This window comes from Panthera pardus, unplaced genomic scaffold (genome assembly GCF_024362965.1).
Source record: "Panthera pardus isolate Hobbes unplaced genomic scaffold, ASM2436296v1 HiC_scaffold_6, whole genome shotgun sequence".
NCBI lineage: Eukaryota > Metazoa > Chordata > Mammalia > Carnivora > Felidae > Panthera > Panthera pardus.
This window is the reverse complement of record NW_026526991.1, coordinates 118,447,331-118,466,701: the sequence shown is the minus strand read 5'-3', so window position 1 is coordinate 118,466,701 and position 19,371 is coordinate 118,447,331. Positions and strand designations below refer to the sequence as shown.

Genomic DNA, 19,371 nt, shown 5'->3' with positions numbered 1-19,371 from the left:
AAAGCTTCCCTTCCACAAGAGCAACATTGAGGTCTCTCACTTCCCCTGAGCTGCTTCCATCTCTGCTTCCAGATGACGAAACGAATGCTCTATTATGCATTTAAAATAGTACAACCTCCTCCTTCCCCGGTAAATCAGAGCACGACCACAAGCTGTCAGCGGACGGGAGCTGTCTTTACACTATGACTTGGAAAGAAAAACTGACTGTTTTATTAAATATGTTTCGCTCAAAAATTGAGATCTTTCAACACCGTACCTTTTGTCCTGTTTTACTAGGTTAAGAAAATAATTACTGAATAGACATAAAAATATTACTTCCAGAGTAATTCTTTAAAACTTATAATGAATATTACAGAAAACAAGAATGCGGTGAAAAAGCTGAGTGAGTAGATAAAAGAAAACATGCATGCCATAATATTTTTAAGGCATGAAGACAGTCAATCAAAATATACATGGGTATATGCCTATAACAAGACTATCTTTTCGATGCTGATTATATTCACACCAATATTTTTCCATGGCAGGAAAATTGCCTCTGGATGAGTGAACAGTCTGGTACAGTATTTCCCACAGTGTGTTTGTGCAATTTTATTAAGCATCACCTGAAAGGGAGGGGGAGGAGAGTATTCTCCATGCTCAATGATGTAGTGAAGGATTGATTGGTAGGCTCCCTGCCTTCTCAAAACCTCTACTACATTAATGTACATTATTAAACTCAAGGGGAAATGACAAGCTTATTCGGCTGTAGCACTCGTATTTTTTAAGGTTTAAAAAAATTTTTTTCTAATGTTTATTTTTGAGAGAGAGAGACAGAGACAGAGCGCAAGTGGGGGAGGGACAGCGAGAGAGGGAGACACAGAATCGGAAGCAGGTTCCAGGCTCTGAGCAGTCAGCACAGAGCCCGACACGGGGCCCGAACCCACAAGAGCTGCGAGATCATAACCTGAGCTAAAGTCAGATGCTTAACTGACTGAATCACCCAGACGCCCCTGAAGGGGTTTTAATACAACTGGAATTTCTGCTGGGAAGTACTATTCTAGAACTAATAACTTAGGGATACCTCCTTTATTCAAATTTTGGAAAGGAATATTATCTTAATAATAAAAGTATATAACAAGAACTATTAAAAACTTGAAAAAAATATTTGACATACTTCAACTATCTCTATCTAAGAGCACAAATAACAAATCTCAATACTAAAAAGCCTACATTCATGGGTCCCCACTTCTGGGTAAAGTTATGGCAAAGTGGGTCCTCACATACATACACACGGACCACACATTAACAGTGGACTAACTAAACAGCATATTCTACACAGACTAATAGAAGCGGATATAATTGAGATGAGTAAAGTATGAATTCACTCAAGAGCATTACTGAATTTCCTTACACAGTCTCAGAGTTCATGTACACTAAACAGCTTGTTTATCTGTCTCCTTGAAAGTTCCTCATTCTCATAAAGTTTGGGGTCCAATGCCATTCCATTAACATCCACAGGCAAATCAGCAGTGCCCTCGACCATTGTGGCTTTGTATGTGTCCAGGTAGGTCATGGACATACCTGGGAATTATGCTAGGGGAACACACTTCTACGGCTACTCTCAGGGCTATGCTACAAACATAAATTAGCTCCAAAATAAGTTTAGGGAAGTAAATTAGGAATAGACAATACACATTTTAAAGAATCCTCTTCTCCCGTGATGCTTTTAAGTATTCCTCTGGAAAACAAGCTGCCTACTAAGGACCACTTTAGACTCTTTCAAGGAGGAAAGTATTAATCAGGGCTGGAGCAAACGTTGGGTGGATCACCTGGGATGGATTACAATATGCAACCTCTCGAGGTGAACAGGAACCCACTGATAAGGTTTTACCTTCTGGGAACAGAACCAAAAACTCTATAACCTGCTCACAGCTGTGACTGTGGGATACTTTTTCTCGAGTGCTTGGTTGAAAAGTACCAACTCTTCCATTGAGACATCATGACCTGACATGAGTGTTGTAACTACATACATTCCTACATATTGGGAATCTGAATTGTCAGCGGGCACCAATTTTAAATAGCACAAAATATCATGTAAACAAAGTAATTCATATGTAACGATGCCAATTTATATTCTTTTATAATAATGTCAACATAATGTGTATTAAGTTTGTCTGAAATGACATGGCCCAGCAATTTTTGAAACCAATGTCATAAGAACTGCATTATTTGGCTCTTAGTAATGTTTATTTTTACATTTGATTTAAGCCCAAATGAATACCTCACAATATATGCAGATGTTTTGATGGAATTAGAAAGCACTTAAATTTTCCTCCATTGAACTCAACAAGCTATGACAAAAAAAGTCTAGCCCATTTTTTACATTTAGCCCTTTTATATACCACTCAATATTCTTCCTTGGATTTCCTTTACTTAGTAGTTAATTTTTATATCTTATAGTAGTTTAGTAGTTTAAAAGCTCATATTTTAAAAATAAAGCCATTCCAAATGAAAACAGAGTAGCAGCAGCCCTGCCTACAGATCCAAAAGGTTCTTTAAAAAGAGAGGGGATGGGGGGTGAGGAATGTAAGGAAAGAAAGGTGACCCACAGAATTCGTCATCTGGAATCAGAACTGCAGAGAGCATATTAAATAAAATTTAATTTTAACAGTCTGGATCTCGATTCTATGTATAGTATCTAATAGTAACTCATCCTAAAATAATCTTCCAGTTCGGTTTTAGTAGAGTTGAACCAAAACCGCAATTACCATACCTATTACCATTACAATACTATTACTATTCCATATTTATTGCCTAATAGATGATAAAAACAAACAAACAAACAAAAACCCACAAAAAAACCCCTGCAGAATAACTAAGTCGGTAAGACTGAAATTCCTGCCTACCATTTCACCTTTAACAGGCTGATCTATTAATTTAATAATATTACCTATGATAAAATAAAAAATAATTACATGTCTGTCTGTATAATAAAATACACGCCAAACATGGCAAGGTGGGGTGTGGAAGAAGGCGGTGGTGTGAAAACTTTATATCTTTCTAAATTATTTGTGGCTTTACAAGCATGTTAGAATTATAAATACTTAAAACTGACAGTGACCATGTGACTATGCTAGGCCACTTAACTCCTCATCTGCACCTGTTGGCAGTAAAGGGCTGCGGTTCAGTTTAAAGAATAGGCTTTGGTCTCAGACCTACCTGGGTTCAAGTCCTAACACTGTTGCTTCCTTCCCTGTCTACTAGAAAAGCTGTTTAACCTTGCTGTGTTTATTAACGCACAACAGCAAAAGCAGGCTCAGAGTGCCCTGGTCAAACACTAGACATGCCCACAAATCTCCACAGCCATAAGGACTAATCAACTTAAAATTTAATTTGGAATCCAGTAAGCCAAACGCTTAACAAAATCTCACGATGCATCCACTGACAAGAATGGTCAGGTCGAGATCTCCTATCGTGAGCCCATTCAAGAAAGGGTTCTCTTCAGGCAGCAATCCCTTTTTGGGTGACTTGATGACTTCATGCATGGCCGACATTTGGGAGGGTAACGAAACAACCCTTCTGGTTTTGGTTTTGTTTTTTTGAAAATGGAACAGAAAGAGTTTTTTATTTTGTGATAATACCTTAAAAATATGAAGCTAAGATATCACAGTCTAAACTATCATTATAAAATATGTCAAAGTGACTAAAATGAATGTAATACTATTCATATTGCTCATCTAGAAAATAGATGTTGGTTTAGAAAAGGAGGCTGTGGGTACAGGAGCACTACTAATGGCACTAGTAGGAACACAATGAATTGTTCTTCGTTTTACTTCATGTTTTTCAATATTATATGACTGGTCATCTGCAATTATGAAATTTATTACTACATACCTATCCTTCCGTGAGTCGAATTTTAAACCAAATTAAATCTTCTAAGCCAAGATGAGCCGAGCGCCTCTAGAACAATTTGGTCCATATATCACTTTAGAAAAGAAAATTCCATGGACACACAGCCCTGCTGTCACCCAGGCAAACACATACAAACTACGAGAAGCTTTCACTTGGGTGAGTAATTTTTACAGTGGTCGTAAAAATGTTCATGTTTACTTTTTCTTTACAATGAATATTCAATCTCAAGAGGGACAAATACATCTTTAAAGCATATACTTTGGGTACCAGACTTAAGACCAAGATAAATACTTAAGGCCTTTACAGAACATTTTAACTCTAGAATCTGTTATAACAATTTCTACATATGTTTTTTTTTTAAATCCCAGATTCTCTTTGTGTTTTGCAATAGCTTTAAAAAATGACACTCATAGATATCCCAGCTAAAAACATTTATGCAGAAAAAGAAGGTGCCACCTTCTAAAATCCTTTAGGGAACAATGCATAGTAGGCATTAATTATATACACTCCTTTGATTTTCTCATGAATTACAGTACGTTCAAACGTGAATGAAGGCTGAGTTTAAAAGTGTGGTTTTCTTTTATCATTCAGGGCATATGCTTTTAATCTCTTAAGATTAAAATCATTCAAATAACATTTTAAAAATGCATTTTGTTACAATTTTACCACGCCCTTTAAATTTTTTTTTTTTTTAACGTTTATTTATTTTTGAGACAGAGAGAGACAGAGCATGAACGGGGGAGGGTCAGAGAGAGGGAGACACAGAATCCGAAACAGGCTCCAGGCTCTGAGCTGTCGGCACAGAGCCCGACGCGGGGCTCGAACTCACGGACCGCGAGATCACGACCTGAGCCAAAGTCGGACGCTTAACCGACTCGACTGAGCCACCCAGGCACCCCTTACCACGACCCTTTACTAATGAACTTTGTAGATCGTGTGCTCACGGCACTCAAGTGCACCATTTTTTCCCTGTGTTTGTAATACTTTGTATTTTGCCTTTGTTTTAAATACACATATCCTAAATAAAATATAACACGACAGGCTAATTAACCTAATTTTCCACTGATCGTGAAATTAGAAAATTATTCCCTCCACCGCTGCCGCTTCCACATTGATACTCTTCATCAACCACACAGCAGGCTGCGACAGTAATTCTGTGCTTGATTCCTGCCCTAGGAATTCAGTACAACTCCAGCCATTCTGTGAAACGAGACCTGTTCTAAACAGCATCCAACCCAGTGCCTTCACCTTGGCAAGGAAAGAGTCCACTGAAGATGAGAAAACAGTTCTGTTTTGGAAATGCCTTCTATCTTTGAGTCATCAAACTGCCAAGGAGGATTCAAGGGAAGGCCTCCTCCACATCTGTGCATCATCTTGTGTAGGAGGAACATCAGCCTGGAGTCCCTCATTTATTTCTAATCCCGTGACTCCCATTGCCTTCAGTGGTTACGTCTGCGGCTCTCTTACTCTGCTCAAGTACCAGGGTGGGTACTCCAAGCTAGTTCTACTTGCCTAGGACAGCTACCCTGGACAGGTGCACTTTCCTCGTTGAGACTTCCCAACGCCAGAAGAATTATGTACGTGAGGAGGGTGATCTGTTATCGCTAAAAAGCCATTCCTAAATACAATCCGCATGCCTATGCCTGGAAAACATAAGATGGGTCTCCATGGATTTTAGTCAATTATACTTTACATGTCAGTGGATAAATTGAATCACTAGGACCAGCTTTAATCACATTTCTGTTAAAAAAAAAAAAAACACAAACATTTTGGGACACCAGGGTGACTCAGTCGGTTAAGGGTCCAACTCTTGATTTCAGCTTAGGTCATAATCTTGTGGTTGTGAGGTTGAGCCCCGTGTCAGGCTCTGTGCTGAGTGGGGAGCCTGTGTAAGATTCTCTCTCTCCTTCTCCCTCTGCCCCTCTCTCGTGCTCTCTCACTCACTCTCTCTCTCTTAAAGAAAAAAAATTGTTTACAGAAGATCTTAGGACTTATTTTAAACTAAATTCAAACTAATGCCTTACAAATGAAAAACATGACTTTACCCTTTCCATTCCCATCACAAAGATTCCATGAGCTCCCTGTTGTACTTGAATAAAAACACACACACACACACACACAATTATTTGCTAAAAGGAAAAACACAAACTTCAGTGGTCACTGAAGCTTAGAGGGTGTTACTTCAAAGCTTTTACTGATGCTATTTTATTCTACTAAACTACAAAGTCAATTGAGGAAAACTAGTATTTTCTTGAATGAAATTTATATATGTTTATAAATTTATATATGTTTTACTTCTTTTTACTTTCAGCAATATTTAAGCCCAATAAAATAGTTAAGGATTCTATTCAACTTATTTTCTTTCTGAAAATGAGGAAAAATTTAGGCTAAATACTAAAGACTTCAATATAGTATAATTTCTTCTTGAAGACCCTGACATTTTTCCTTCACAGGGTAGACTTCATTCATTGCGAACCTTTCTTCTAATGGAATGGATTGAACTGTTACCAACATTGCTTGGTAGGTTAATTTACAAACAGTCATACATATTGAAAAATTAAGAAATGGCTTTCACAAAATCTCTGTTCTCATAAGAAAAAAAAAAAACGATTCTAATTCCTGGGGATATATACTATGCCCTGAACTATGACTTCTGGTCAAAGGACTACCTAGGCTGTAACACCAGGGCAAACTCTTTAGGAATTTCCTTCCAAATGGCAACAACAGAAATTCACTGTCAAAATGAATAGAACATTCTTATATCACTTGATTGTAAAAATTGATGATTTTTTTTTGTTGAAAAATTTTTTTGTTTGTTTATTTGTTTTTTGGTAAAATATAGAGAATCCCAGACTCTGCTCAATTTCCCCAGAATCTTTCATTCTGTCCACCTCCACCTTTAAAGTCCATCTTTAAAGGATTTTTACTAGTGTTTGAGACTGTTGAACAATTCAGATTTAAATAAATAAAACTTACCACTTGGAGAATGTCTTCATCTTTTGGCATAACACTAAGTTCCAATGTTGTATCACTGAAATTGAATATATATAAAAATTATTTTAGGGGAGGGGCAAGTGTATACAAAAGACATAAAAAATAGCTCAGAGGTATCTGTTAAATTTGCTTACGAGTTTAATTTTTGGGTTTTTTTTTTAATCTTTACTTTTCAAACCCAAATCATTAAAAAAAGAAGTCACTTTTATATATACAAGCTAACTATGAACGAAAGAAGGCATCCTGCCATATGTTAGAGCTATTTATAACCAGGTAAATCTTCTTTATAATGTGTTTCTAATTTAGGAACATGAAGTTTATTACTTATGTTAAATACTCCTGGAACAAAGCTCTTCAGCATATATTTATTTATCATTTTAATTCAAGTCACAGAAAGAATTATAATTTTTACCACATATTTTCACTATTTATCAAGTTAAAAATATAGTCACATGAAAATAACCAAAGAACCCTCAAATTTAACATTTTAAGTAATATTAAACATCTCAATTTTGAAATATTCCCTTTTGGCCTCAGAAGTGAAGGAAATCAGAGTTCACCATCATAACTATCAAAATGACTCATTTCTAAAAACTATATAGTGTCTCAACTATTTGCTTTCTTCTCTGACTTAATTTTAGAGGCTTTAGAGAAACGGCTCAAAGTCTCACTTTATTTTGGTACTATAACTGCCCTGTTAAAAATGATAGAGAAGTTTCTCTAGGTTCAAAAAAGCACAAAGGGGTGAATTATACTGAGTCCTTTGACCTGGAATTACATTTAGAAAAGGCAAGGATGGTGGGCTATCTCCATCAAGTGATTCAGTGTCTAACCTAACAATATCAGACAGATTTTTTTCTTCCCCCAATACAATCAAGAGATGAAGAAACAATTAACAACAAAAAAAAGAAAACGAAACCTAATAATTTACTGGTGTCACTTTTTGTTCGATTTGAACTTATTATGAGGTTCATAAATGCTGAGAATAGTCAACTGTAAGAACCACAGGTTCAAATAAATTTTATTGATAAAATATGTAGGTACTTGTATTTCAGTATTTAGAGCTGGTAGAAAATACATACTGATGCTTAGATAAATTCTTCTGCAAGGATACATTTTTACATTAATACACTGCAGAATCTCAATGGCTTTGTGCTGCATTATCCATTTGCTACCAACTGCAGACAAAAGGAACACAATTTTTTAAAAGAAAATAAGATAATCAAAAAACAGTTTTCCTCTATTTTTCAAATTGCTTTATTGGCTGAAAAATCAAAACTGTCATTCCAAAGTGTTATTATTCTGAGAGACGAACTGCACCAGGAACAAAAAAACAAAAAAAAACTTAATGTGGATTTTGAGTAACAGAGATTAAGTCGTGGTTACTTGGAAAAATACTATTTTTAAAGAAGAGATGTTAGCAAATACACAAAAAATTCTTAAATTACAAATTGATAAGATACATTGGTGTACGTATAATGATCTAAATTATTTCAAGGGAATAAAAATTTGGGTGACCTCCCCACTGCCTCTGAAGTGGCTTTAAATTGTTCACCAGTCCCCTGTTCTCTCCGAAACTTGAGATCAAATAGGGATCACTGTCAGGAACACCTAGAATCTAACATCAGATGCAAGATTTAAGATTTGCTTTCTCTAAGAATTTCATTAAATAGTAAAACAGTAAGAAGAATACTTGGAGAGCAATAAATCCCAATCACATCATCTAACTGCAAAAATGACAATGTATTAGGGCATTAGTGTAAATAACTTAGATTATATCAAAAAATGCTTTAGACATGGTTGGAGGACTTTGATAAAAGTCTTCAGAAAATAGTGAACTTCAATTTAATTATAATAGGGATGATCTGGACAAGGGGACCCCAGTCATGGCCAGTAGCATCTGACAGGAATTCAATTTGGTAACCACTTTGGCTTTCCATTTATTTATTTATTTATTTATAATGAAGAAAAATTTTCTCGGTGTGTGGTAGACAGGAAGAGTAGGACTAAGTTATCTTTGAGATCTCACAGTCTCTCTACACATATTTATTTGCCTTTAGAATTCAAAAGTCTCTCATTCTGTAGAACGTAGGTGAGAGATGGATTCAAAGAGAATTTCTTGCTTGTCTTTATTACAACAAATGAATAAACTGGAGCCAAGAATGTGATTCAATAAAGTATATAAAGATATCTAAGGAAGAGGTTTTAAAATAAATTACATTGGCTTTCATGTACATTTTTGTTATAAACAAATCATAAATTTAATTGTCATTTCATTTAAATCTAAACTCTGTTCCTTTCAGATGCTAAAGGACTTTAATCACAAATCTGATAGATTTGCTAAAGCAAAGCCACCAAGTTAAGCTACCATCAGGTAGTTCAACCTTGGCAATTCTCAAATGTGTTATCCACTTGAAGGAAAAGTCCTGCTTCTCCACATCCCATTGTAGGGTACAGACATTAATGTATTAAGTGTACTTCCTCCACTGATTTATAAACACCCATCTTTGGCCAAAATTAATCATATTTCAGGAATCTTACCTGTTCTGAATTAAAGCAATTACTTGGGAATAGGTCTTTCCAATAACACTTTCTCCATTGACTTTTATAATTCGATCACCTACAAAGAGGAATAAAAAAAAAAAAAACAACACATGGGGAATTCCTTAAAAAGTCATTTCTGAATACTTTTGAAATATTTTTTTTAATGTTTACTCACTTTTGAGAGACAGAGAGTGATCGGGAGAGGGGCAGAGAAAGAGGGAGACACAGTATTTGAAGCAGGCTTCAGGTTCTGAGCTGTCAGCACACAGCCCGACACGGCTTGAACTCACAAACCATGAGATCATGACCTGAGCCGAAGTCGGATACTTAACTGTCTGAGCCACCCAGGTGCCCCAACTTTCGAAATATTTCTTAATGTACTTAATTTTAACATATTCTTGTTCATTATCTTTTAAAGTATCTTTCACAAAAATGAATCTAAATTTTAATACATACAACTTCTGATGAAATAGAGCTAGGTCTTAAGAGCCCCAGGCAATGATGAGCTTAGAAATGCCAAAAGGTATAGTCACCAAATGGCTCCAGCTATACTATTTATAACCCTATCACTTGTTTTCTGAGTTGCAGAACTCCTAGCTTTTTCTCTGTTTACCCTGTCATCTCTGATAGAGAAGCATCGTTCAGTGCGCTTAGACAGTTGATTGTTTTTACTACCTTGCTATCCTCTACTTTCAGTCTCATTTCCTTGTAGTATCCTCCCAACACATTTAGTTTTTTTTATTAGTGCTATATTACGGAACTTGAATATGGGTGTGCACATGGTTTTGGCTTTCTGTATATTAACTTGTTCTTCATTTTAATAAAGAAAAGGACATTTGGATTACTAGTAAGAATTCAGGGGAGCAGAAAGGAAAAGACTGAGAGAGAAAAGATATGGAAAATAGAAAAAAAAAAAGTACTTTCTGTGTGCTTCTCACAGCATCTCCATATCTTCCTGCTTTTGCGAGGCTTAGGATAAGATAGGAGATACATTCCGGGTAATGGAATCCCACATGTACACTGATATACATGTTATACACATTAATGAGATTAGGATTAGGCTTACTTTAACTATGACAGAAGAGATAATCAATAAATAGTACATCCTAATAAATCTTAGTGGCAACATCCGCTGATTGTACTATTTATAGCTGAAAAGACTACACTTTATTCAAAAGGCAGTAAAACATAGTTTTTTTACTAATTTCCATTTAAATTATTTCATATTGAAAACAAAAAGAGTAACTATTTTAGTGTGTGCATTAACCTAAACTAAATAGTTTTTACTAAAATCACAGAGGGGCACCTGAGTGGCTCAGTTGGTTGAGTGTCTGGCTTCAGCTCAGGTCATGATCTCATGGTTCGTGGGTTCAAGCCCCATGTCACGCTCTGTGCTGACAGCTCAGAGTCCAGAGCCTGCTTCAGATTCTATGTCTCCCTCTCTCTCTGCCCCTCCCCTGCTCAAGCACTGTCTCTCTCTCAAAAATAAATAAACATTAAAAAAAATTAAAAAAAAAAAAAAGACTTGCTGAAATCACAGATCACAAGAGTATTTTAGAACAGTTACCAGACCGCATCCACGGATACCTACGTGGCAAGTCCTGCCTTCCACTGCAGACTTAGGTTATTCTTTGCAGTGCAAATTAGTTAATTCACTTCTGGCAGATAAGGTACTTCCAAATCTTGGATCTCCAAGATTATTTCAATTATGCCAATAAACATCTTTATCATTTGGCTTTTTTGTAATCCTCATCAAAACTAAATGTATGCAAAACAGGTGCTTTTAAAAGGGCCCCCAAGAGTCCATTCTCTAAGTGGTAACCAAAAGTGCTCCTAATTTATAATTTATATTATTTCTGTCCAAACCCATCAGTTTGGGTATCAAGAAACACACAGCTAAGTAGGTTTCAAAAATAGTAATAACTGATGCAGAGACATAGGAAAAAACATACAGGAGATAAAAATGTGGAAAATGAAATATGGAAGAAGGAAGAAATGAAGTAAAAAGAAATTACAAGCTATTATTTAAAGAAAAATATTAGCACCTGTGCATAATCCAGCTTCAAAAGCAGGTCCCCCTTCTTTAACCTGTTTAACAAATATGGTGTCCATTGGTTCCAAGCGGTTTCTTGGTTTTCCTGCAGGAGAAAAAAAGCCCAAGGCATGATTTTATCTCACAATATTTTATTAAAATGCCAAAACAGAAAATGGTATTTTAGGCAACGAAGCAAAGATTTTTAATGAAGCGTGAAACACATATCCTGAATATGGATGCTAAAATCATAATTTAGGAGTTTTCATTAAGTCAAACATGTATTTTGCTTCTTCTAGAACACAACCACCATCACAATAGTAATGGTTTCCATTTAGTGGGGACATTCTGTATGTAAATTGCTACACTAAAGACTATACATGCCCTGAGAACTAATTTCCACAGCACTTAAGTGTTGCTACCACTACTGCATAAAAGAGGAAACTGAGGCTAGGATAGATTAAATCCTCCCAGGTCACATAGCTAGATTTCACAGGCAGTACGCACTCTACTGCTCTTTAACACTGCATTGTGCTAAGCATTAAGTTATAATGATGACTAAGACTCAGTCCTTTCCCTTCAGGGGCTCTGGTGGGAGACAGACATACACACAAAATGATACTGTAGTATAGAAAACAATAATAAATAAAATACACAATCATAGCAATGACAAGCGCATGATCAACTCCGTAAGTCAATATTTCACAATCTATCGATGGATCACCTGCATTAACACTGAAAGTGCTTGCTAAAAATCCATGTTTCAGGGTCCAATCAGAAATCTGCTTTGTCAACGAGTTTTCCAGGCGATTCTTGCACACACTAACATTTGAGAACAACTTACAGTTTCAATAAACTAGAAATCAAGGGAAGATTCCCAGATGAGAGGGCATTTAAGCTAAGTGATAAGCACCAAGGCAAGGACTGTGGTGAGAGGTAAGGCCAAGAGGTAGACAGCGGTTCTCAAAGTGTGGTCCCCAGACCAGCAGCATTGATATAAACAGGGAATGTGTTACAAATGCAAATTTGGGGACTCCATTCGAGACCTACTGAATCAGAAACTCTTGAGATGATTGTGATGCACACTCATGCTTGGGAACCACTGAAGTAGAAGACACAGCCCTGACTCTTAAAGAACTTGACTGAGAAAATGAAGCACATATATATGCATGGAGTAATATACTAATATATGTTAAATTGCAATGCTAGGCAAAAGATGAGTGTCATATATTAAAAGTTTACATTTCTTGCCATATAAAACTAAATTTTCATCATGGTGCATCACAAAGGTGGCTCAAAAAATTCTTAATAAAGGAATATATTTCAGTAGATTCCTTTACATATTTAACTATTTACTCTGAAGGAATTCCTCTGAAGTCGTGAATGGCTAAGTCGATCACTTATAATGCAACAGGATATAGTGGAAATTGCTTGTTTTTAGAAGCCAGTAGATATGGATCCAAATCCTTGCTTTGCCACTTGATAATCTAGTTGCAATTAAGTAAACACTTCTACTTAAACAAACTAGTAACTTTTTCTTCTATAATAGAGATAATTATTCTGTATTTTTACATTCTTAAAGAGTTTCCAAAGGCCAAATGGAGTAATTCCTCAGTCAATGTACATTTCCACTCTTCATAGCGCTTAAATGAAAACTAGTGACATATTTTTATGTCTTTAAGAATTAAAAACATGAAAGGTAATAAAAACACACTTACAAAGTACCTACTATCCAATTTAAAAAATTATAAATATACTGTATATCACATATCTTCCCAAAGAAACTTTATACAGCCTTCTATGTTTAGATGACATGAAAATATTATAAACCCTTTTGCCATTTCTGATGACTGCTTTCTCCATGATGCTTTGGAGGAAAAAAAGAACTAATGTTAGTTCAATCCCTACTATAAAGAAGAATGTCCTAATTCTTAAGAGATATCTGTTAAAGTAGTTAGGGACTAATTGTTAGGATTATATGATTATATCTCTATAATTATATCTGCAACTTAATTTTCAAATGGGTTGGGAGAAAAAATAAACCAAGATACCCACACCCCCCAGATACACATGTGGATAGGAGGTAAATGAAGCAAATATAGCAACAGGTTAGTTGCTGAACCAAGATGGACAAGGTTTTTGCTGTGTGTTGAAAATTATAATAAAAAGCCGGGGGAAACTTCCCATGGATGTCAGGCTTTATTTTTCTTCACAGAACTTATCCCTCACTACTTAAAATTACATTTTTATTTGCTTTCCTTTTGGCTGTTTGTCCCTCCCACTAAAATGAAGAGCAGGGATTTTTATCATGTTCTCTGATATCCATAGTACCTACAACAATGCCTAGTACAGAACTGGTATTCAATAAATAGTTATTCAGTGAATAAATAAATTTATTATTTAGTTTGATTCTCATAACAAGCCTTCGGGATGGGCATTATGATCCTAATATTGTCGTTGTACCTGAGAGGAAACAGACTAAGTACCTTATAAAGAGGCAGAGTAGGGATTTGAACTCAGGTCTGAATCCAAACATGGTGTTCCCTGCTGCTTCAAAAATAATTGAACTATTTATTCTTTTGTCAAGCTTTACTGAATACAAGTAGATAGTCTGCTTATAAAGACTTTGAATAGAAAAAAGTTTCTTTTCAGTATCACTCACTTAAAATGCAATTACTTAATTTCAATCAAGTCCGTAATCAGTCTAGGTCTCTCTGTAGCCAACTCAACATTTACAGGAGCTGGCATTGAAAGAAAACCATCTACTTTTTCTTAGCTAGAGATTTGAGGGTTTAACTAAATTTTACTGAATCAAGTCATTGCTTTCATGGAAAGATTTGTACAATAAAAGAGAAGAAACACTTTTCTCATTAATATTTTCTGGTCCACTATGTCCGAAAGGTGATTATACCCTACTTATATTTAAAAACACAAAATGTAAATGACATTAATAATTTCTATTAAAAAATTAAAAGTTAGCTGGATAGCAATGTAGTAAACCCGATAGAAAATTTCACATATACAGAACAGATGTAGTCCAAAATAATTTTGTTTTAATTTCTATAAAGGAAATATTAACTTTGCAGTGATTGTCATTACAAATCCAGAGACACTCTGTCATTGACAAATCTTTCAATACACTGTGCCTGAAAACATATGAAGGTGGAAAAGACTGAATAAAATAGGGGCCAATATTATAGCAGAAACTATTACATCTGCTGAGAATTACACTTATGATTCTCGTTGTCACTTTCCTTTCTGAATTTTCTCTAAAATCTGACTTACTATTGCTACCTAGATATTATCTGATTCCTTCTGGACAATAGAAAATTGATATCCCTTAATTACAGACAGGTTTCACTACAAAACATACTTCTTTTCAAATTCCATGTTCCTTGACTCTAAGTCTTGAATTAAACACTTGGCTCATTAATTTTAAGAGTGTCTTCTTTTTATAAGATGGACAGAGAACGACAAATACCATATGGTTTCATTTCTATGTGGAATCTGAAAAAAAAACAAACAAAAAACCAAAACAGACTCAAATTCAGAGAATAAACTGGTGGTCGCCAGAAGGGAGGGAGGTTGGTGGGCAGGTGAAATAGGTGAAGAGGATTAAGAGGTAGAAACCTCCAATTATAAAATAAGTAAGTCATGGGATGAAAAGTACAGCATAGATAATATAGTCAATAATATTGTAATACCTTTGTGTGGTGACAGATGGTAACCACACTTACATAGCAAGCATTTCGTAATATATATAAACATCAAATCACTATATTGTACACCTGAAACTAATATTCTGTCAGCTATACTTCAATTAAAAATTTTAAAGAATTTTTAAAAGAAAAAATAATTTTAAAAACCATCTTCTCTTTAATATATCCTACTGAAACTGGAAATGAAAAATACCAGATTTAAAATGTGTGTTTATTCAATCTTTTGTGTCCCTGGTTTTTTTTGTTTTGTTTTTCATTTTTTGTTTGTTTGTTTGTGTTTTTGTTTTTAAGTAGCCTCCACGCCCAACGTGCAGCTTGAACTCACAACCCTGAGACCAAGAGTCACGTGCTCTACTGACTGAGCCAGCCAGGCACTCTGTGTCTTTAGTTTTTTAAGTCAATTTCCAGATGTGCAAAACTAAAAGTCTGACCCTGAGTTGTGGTAATTCATAAGGAAAAATGATTTCTTACTTCTCTGTATTATCATCTGGCAGAGCCAGATAGCTTCCCTGGCAATTCTTAGTGAAAAGCCTCTTTTAATTGTACATCTGTGTTTTATACTTTCTCATTTTTTTTAAAGAACACATAGGACATGCTTCAAAGAACTGTTAAATACCTTTTTAAAAAAGGTTTTTTTATCTTTATTTTTGAGAGACAGAGTGTAAGCGGTGGAGGGGCAGAGAGAGAGGGAGGCACAGAATCCGAAGCAGGCTCCAGGCTCTGAGCTATCAGCACAGAGCCCGACACGGGGCTTGAACTCATGAACTGCATGTTCATGACCTGAATCGAAGTCGGACACTCAACCGACTGAGCCACCCAGGTGCCCCATGTTAAATACCTTATTCAAGTGTCATTTCCTTGATCTTATCAAAAAAGAAAAGAAAAGAAAAGAAAAGAAAAGAAAAGAAAAGAAAAGAAAAGAAAACGTATCTTTTTAGCACACACATGTAATTAAATCTTTCTGTATCTGAGAAAAGGAAGTAAAAAGACAAGAATTTGAATAATCTAAATGGCTAAATGATAATGGCTATGTTATTTAACATATAGTTAATAAAGACTTAAACAAGAAGACATAAACACATATATGAATTTACTTGAATATTAGACTTTGAAATCAGGGGAAAAAAGCACATATTTTTACATTATACTAAATACTGAAAAATAATGAGTAAGAAGGAAGGAAAGAAGGAAGGAAGGAAGAAAAGAAAAGGAAAGAAAGAAAGAAAGAAAGAAAGAAAGAAAGAAAGAAAGAAAGAAAGAAGAAAGTAAGTGTAGGTAGTGATTGCCTTCCAAATACTGGATGAATATCCAGGTAGATGTGATTTTTATTCTCCATAGCCCGTATATGGCAGTAGCTAACAGCTTGGACCTTTTAGGCAGATTATATGGTTTAAAATCCTAGCTCTGCCATTTATTTTCCAGGGAGGGGGGTATCAAATTATACAAGAGTTAGTTGTCTCTCAGAAATTCAATTTAATTGGGCATCCTGTATTTTATCTGGCAACCTCACCTCCCTGTGATTTGAGACAAATGATTTATTTGTGATCCAGTTAACTCATCTGAACAATGAGGATGATGGTAACATATCCCCACCTGACAAGGCTGTTATGAGGATTAAAAGAGATAATCCATTAAAATGCTTATATAATGTCTAATACAAGTAGGTATTTAATAAATGTTATTACTCTGCTAGACTGATAATAAACGTCCAGAAGGTTTACATACAGATCAGGGATAAATGAGCCAGGGGGCCTGTCACTCTGAAAGTACTTAATTAAATCCTGGTTGAAAGAGTATCTCTACAAATGTAACTGCCAGATTATGGGAAAGTTGAGGAATATAAGCCAAACACTACAGAACGCTAACGAAAAGAAGGTCGAAAAAAATTAAGGGATTGCACTAAAAAGTCTCCAGTAACTGACATGAACTACACACCTGTTTTCAAAAAAGACTGGTGTTGAAACCAGTGTGCTACATCTCTAGGCCAGTGGGCTTTGTCGGTTAAGAAAGATTATTTAGCGGCACTTGGGTGGCTCAGTCGGTTAGCATCTCATGATCTCATGGTTCGTGAGATTGAGCCCCACATCGGGCTCTGTGCTGACAGAGCAGAGCCTGCTTCAGATTCTCTCTCTCCCTCTCTCTCTGTCCCTTCCCCACTCGTGTACTCTCTCTCTCTCTCAGAAATAAACATTAAAAAAAGAAAGATTATTTAAACCTATAATAACTTTCTTCTTTAGAGAATGCTAAAATCAAAATCACTTGCAACATGTAAATTATTTCAAAATCTAAACTTAGGATAGAAGCAAACAGATTAAAGCAAATAGATTATTTTAAGAAGTGACAGTTTTGAAGTATGCCATTTGCAAAAAGGACCCTGTAATGAATATCCACAGAGTAATAGGTATAAGTCAGGGAATCCTGTAGTTCTGAGGACAAGAGAAAAATATTTCTTTTTTTTTTTTTTTTTTAACGTTTATTTATTTTTGAGACAGGGAGAGACAGAGCATGAACGGGGGAGGGTCAGAGAGAGGGAGACACAGAATCCGAAACAGGCTCCAGGCTCCGAGCTGTCAGCACAGAGCCCGACGCGGGGCTCGAACCCATGGACCGTGAGATCATGACCTGAGCCAAAGTCTGCCGCTTAACCGACTGAGCCACCCAGGCGCCCCAAGAGAAAAATATTTCTTAACAGAGTGAAAAAAATATATACTTTTTTTTAAAAAAAGTTATTTATTTTTGAGACACAGAGAGACAGAGCATGAGCCGGAGAAGAGCAGAGAGAGAGGGAGACACAGAATCCAAAGCAGGCTCCAGGTTCTGAGCTGTCAGCACAGAGCCTGATGCGGGGCTCGAACTTACGGACTGTGAGATCACGGCCTGAGCCAAAGTTGGACGCTTAACCGACTGAGCCACCCAGGCGCCCCTATACTTTACACAAAGAAATACCATCCATGTTTTAAACAAAAACAAAGCAATAGAAAATAATGGCTACCACTGAGATTAAGCTTTTAAAATTCTTCCTTCTCTCTGAGTTCTTAAGGTTGCTGCTGAACAATTTTTTAAAAAATGGAACCGGGGCGCCTGGGTGGCGCAGTCGGTTAAGCGTCCGACTTCAGCCAGGTCACGATCTCGCGGTCCGTGAGTTCGAGCCCCGCATCAGGCTCTGGGCTGATGGCTCGGAACCTGGAGCCTGTTTCCGATTCTGTATCTCCCTCTCTCTCTGCCCCTCCCCCGTTCATGCTCTGTCTCTCTCTGTCCCAAAAATAAATAAAAAACAAAACAAAGTTGAAATAAAAAATGGAACCAATCTTCTCATTTACAATGAGAGTTAATTTTTTTAAGTATTCTTTTAATTTATTTCTTTGTTGTAAAAAAAGAATCTCTACACAAGAGAAAACCGTTGAACTTAAACTGTGCTTCCTAGGAAAGTTATACAAGCCTTGGAAGAAGTATACTCCCACAAAGGTGGAGAGATACATCACATAATGGAACATTAAAGCTCCAGGCATTAATTATTTAAAGAAAATCAATTAAATAGCTTATTGAAATTGATATTTAGTTTTCAGACCAAAAATAAGTGAAACCACAATGTAGATTGAAATAGATACTGGAGTTAAATCTAAATAATGAAAAATGAGCTCAGCTTCTTTTGGATGGGTAATAGATTGCCACAGGGGAGAAAAAAAGGTTATGCAGAAGAATTTAGTGAGCAAAAGTTAGGAATTATGAATCTACTTTAAGGCAGAAAACAAACGGGGGGAAATAAACACCAAATTCAGGCTAGTGATTACCTCTGAGGAAAGAGAATAGGGAAGGAGTAATATAAAACACCTTAACCATACTTATAATCATTTATGTCTTGGGGGGGGGGCGATTAGGGAAGGGGGAGCTGGAACTGGGGGGAAGGATGCGAGACGGTAACACGACAAATACAGGTGGCAAGCATTTGGAAGCCACGTTTTTTCCCCTATATTTTCTGTTTGCCTGAAATATTTCATAACCATTTTTAATTGCTGAAAACAGGCTTCTAATCTTTATTTTGGGGGTCTGGTTTGCTGATGGCATACAAGATTACCCTAAGAGCCTAACAGAGACACATTGTCTAACAAGCAAAAATCCATATATATCATTATGAAGCAGCAGCCAATTTAAGAAGACTGATATGGCAGGTTATTGGGTACTCCATTTCCT

General features: G+C 36.0%; 1 protein-coding gene across 7 annotated transcripts in view; it reads right to left on the bottom strand.

Moving 5' to 3' along the window:
- ARHGAP21 (Rho GTPase activating protein 21) overlaps positions 1-19,371 on the bottom strand; it is a 136,500-nt gene that overhangs the window by 40,936 nt on the left and 76,193 nt on the right. For 6 of the 7 annotated variants that reach the window (XM_019432586.2, XM_019432588.2, XM_019432590.2 and 3 more), the window contains 3 exons: positions 11,475-11,567; positions 9,427-9,505; positions 6,868-6,922 (listed from right to left, as the gene is read on the bottom strand). In XM_019432586.2, the coding sequence (XP_019288131.2) occupies positions 6,868-6,922; positions 9,427-9,505; positions 11,475-11,567 (227 nt within the window). Of the gene's footprint in view, positions 1-6,867; positions 6,923-9,426; positions 9,506-11,474; positions 11,568-14,834; positions 14,857-19,371 lie in introns of those variants that run through there. The other variant, XM_053895548.1, reaches the window with a different exon arrangement.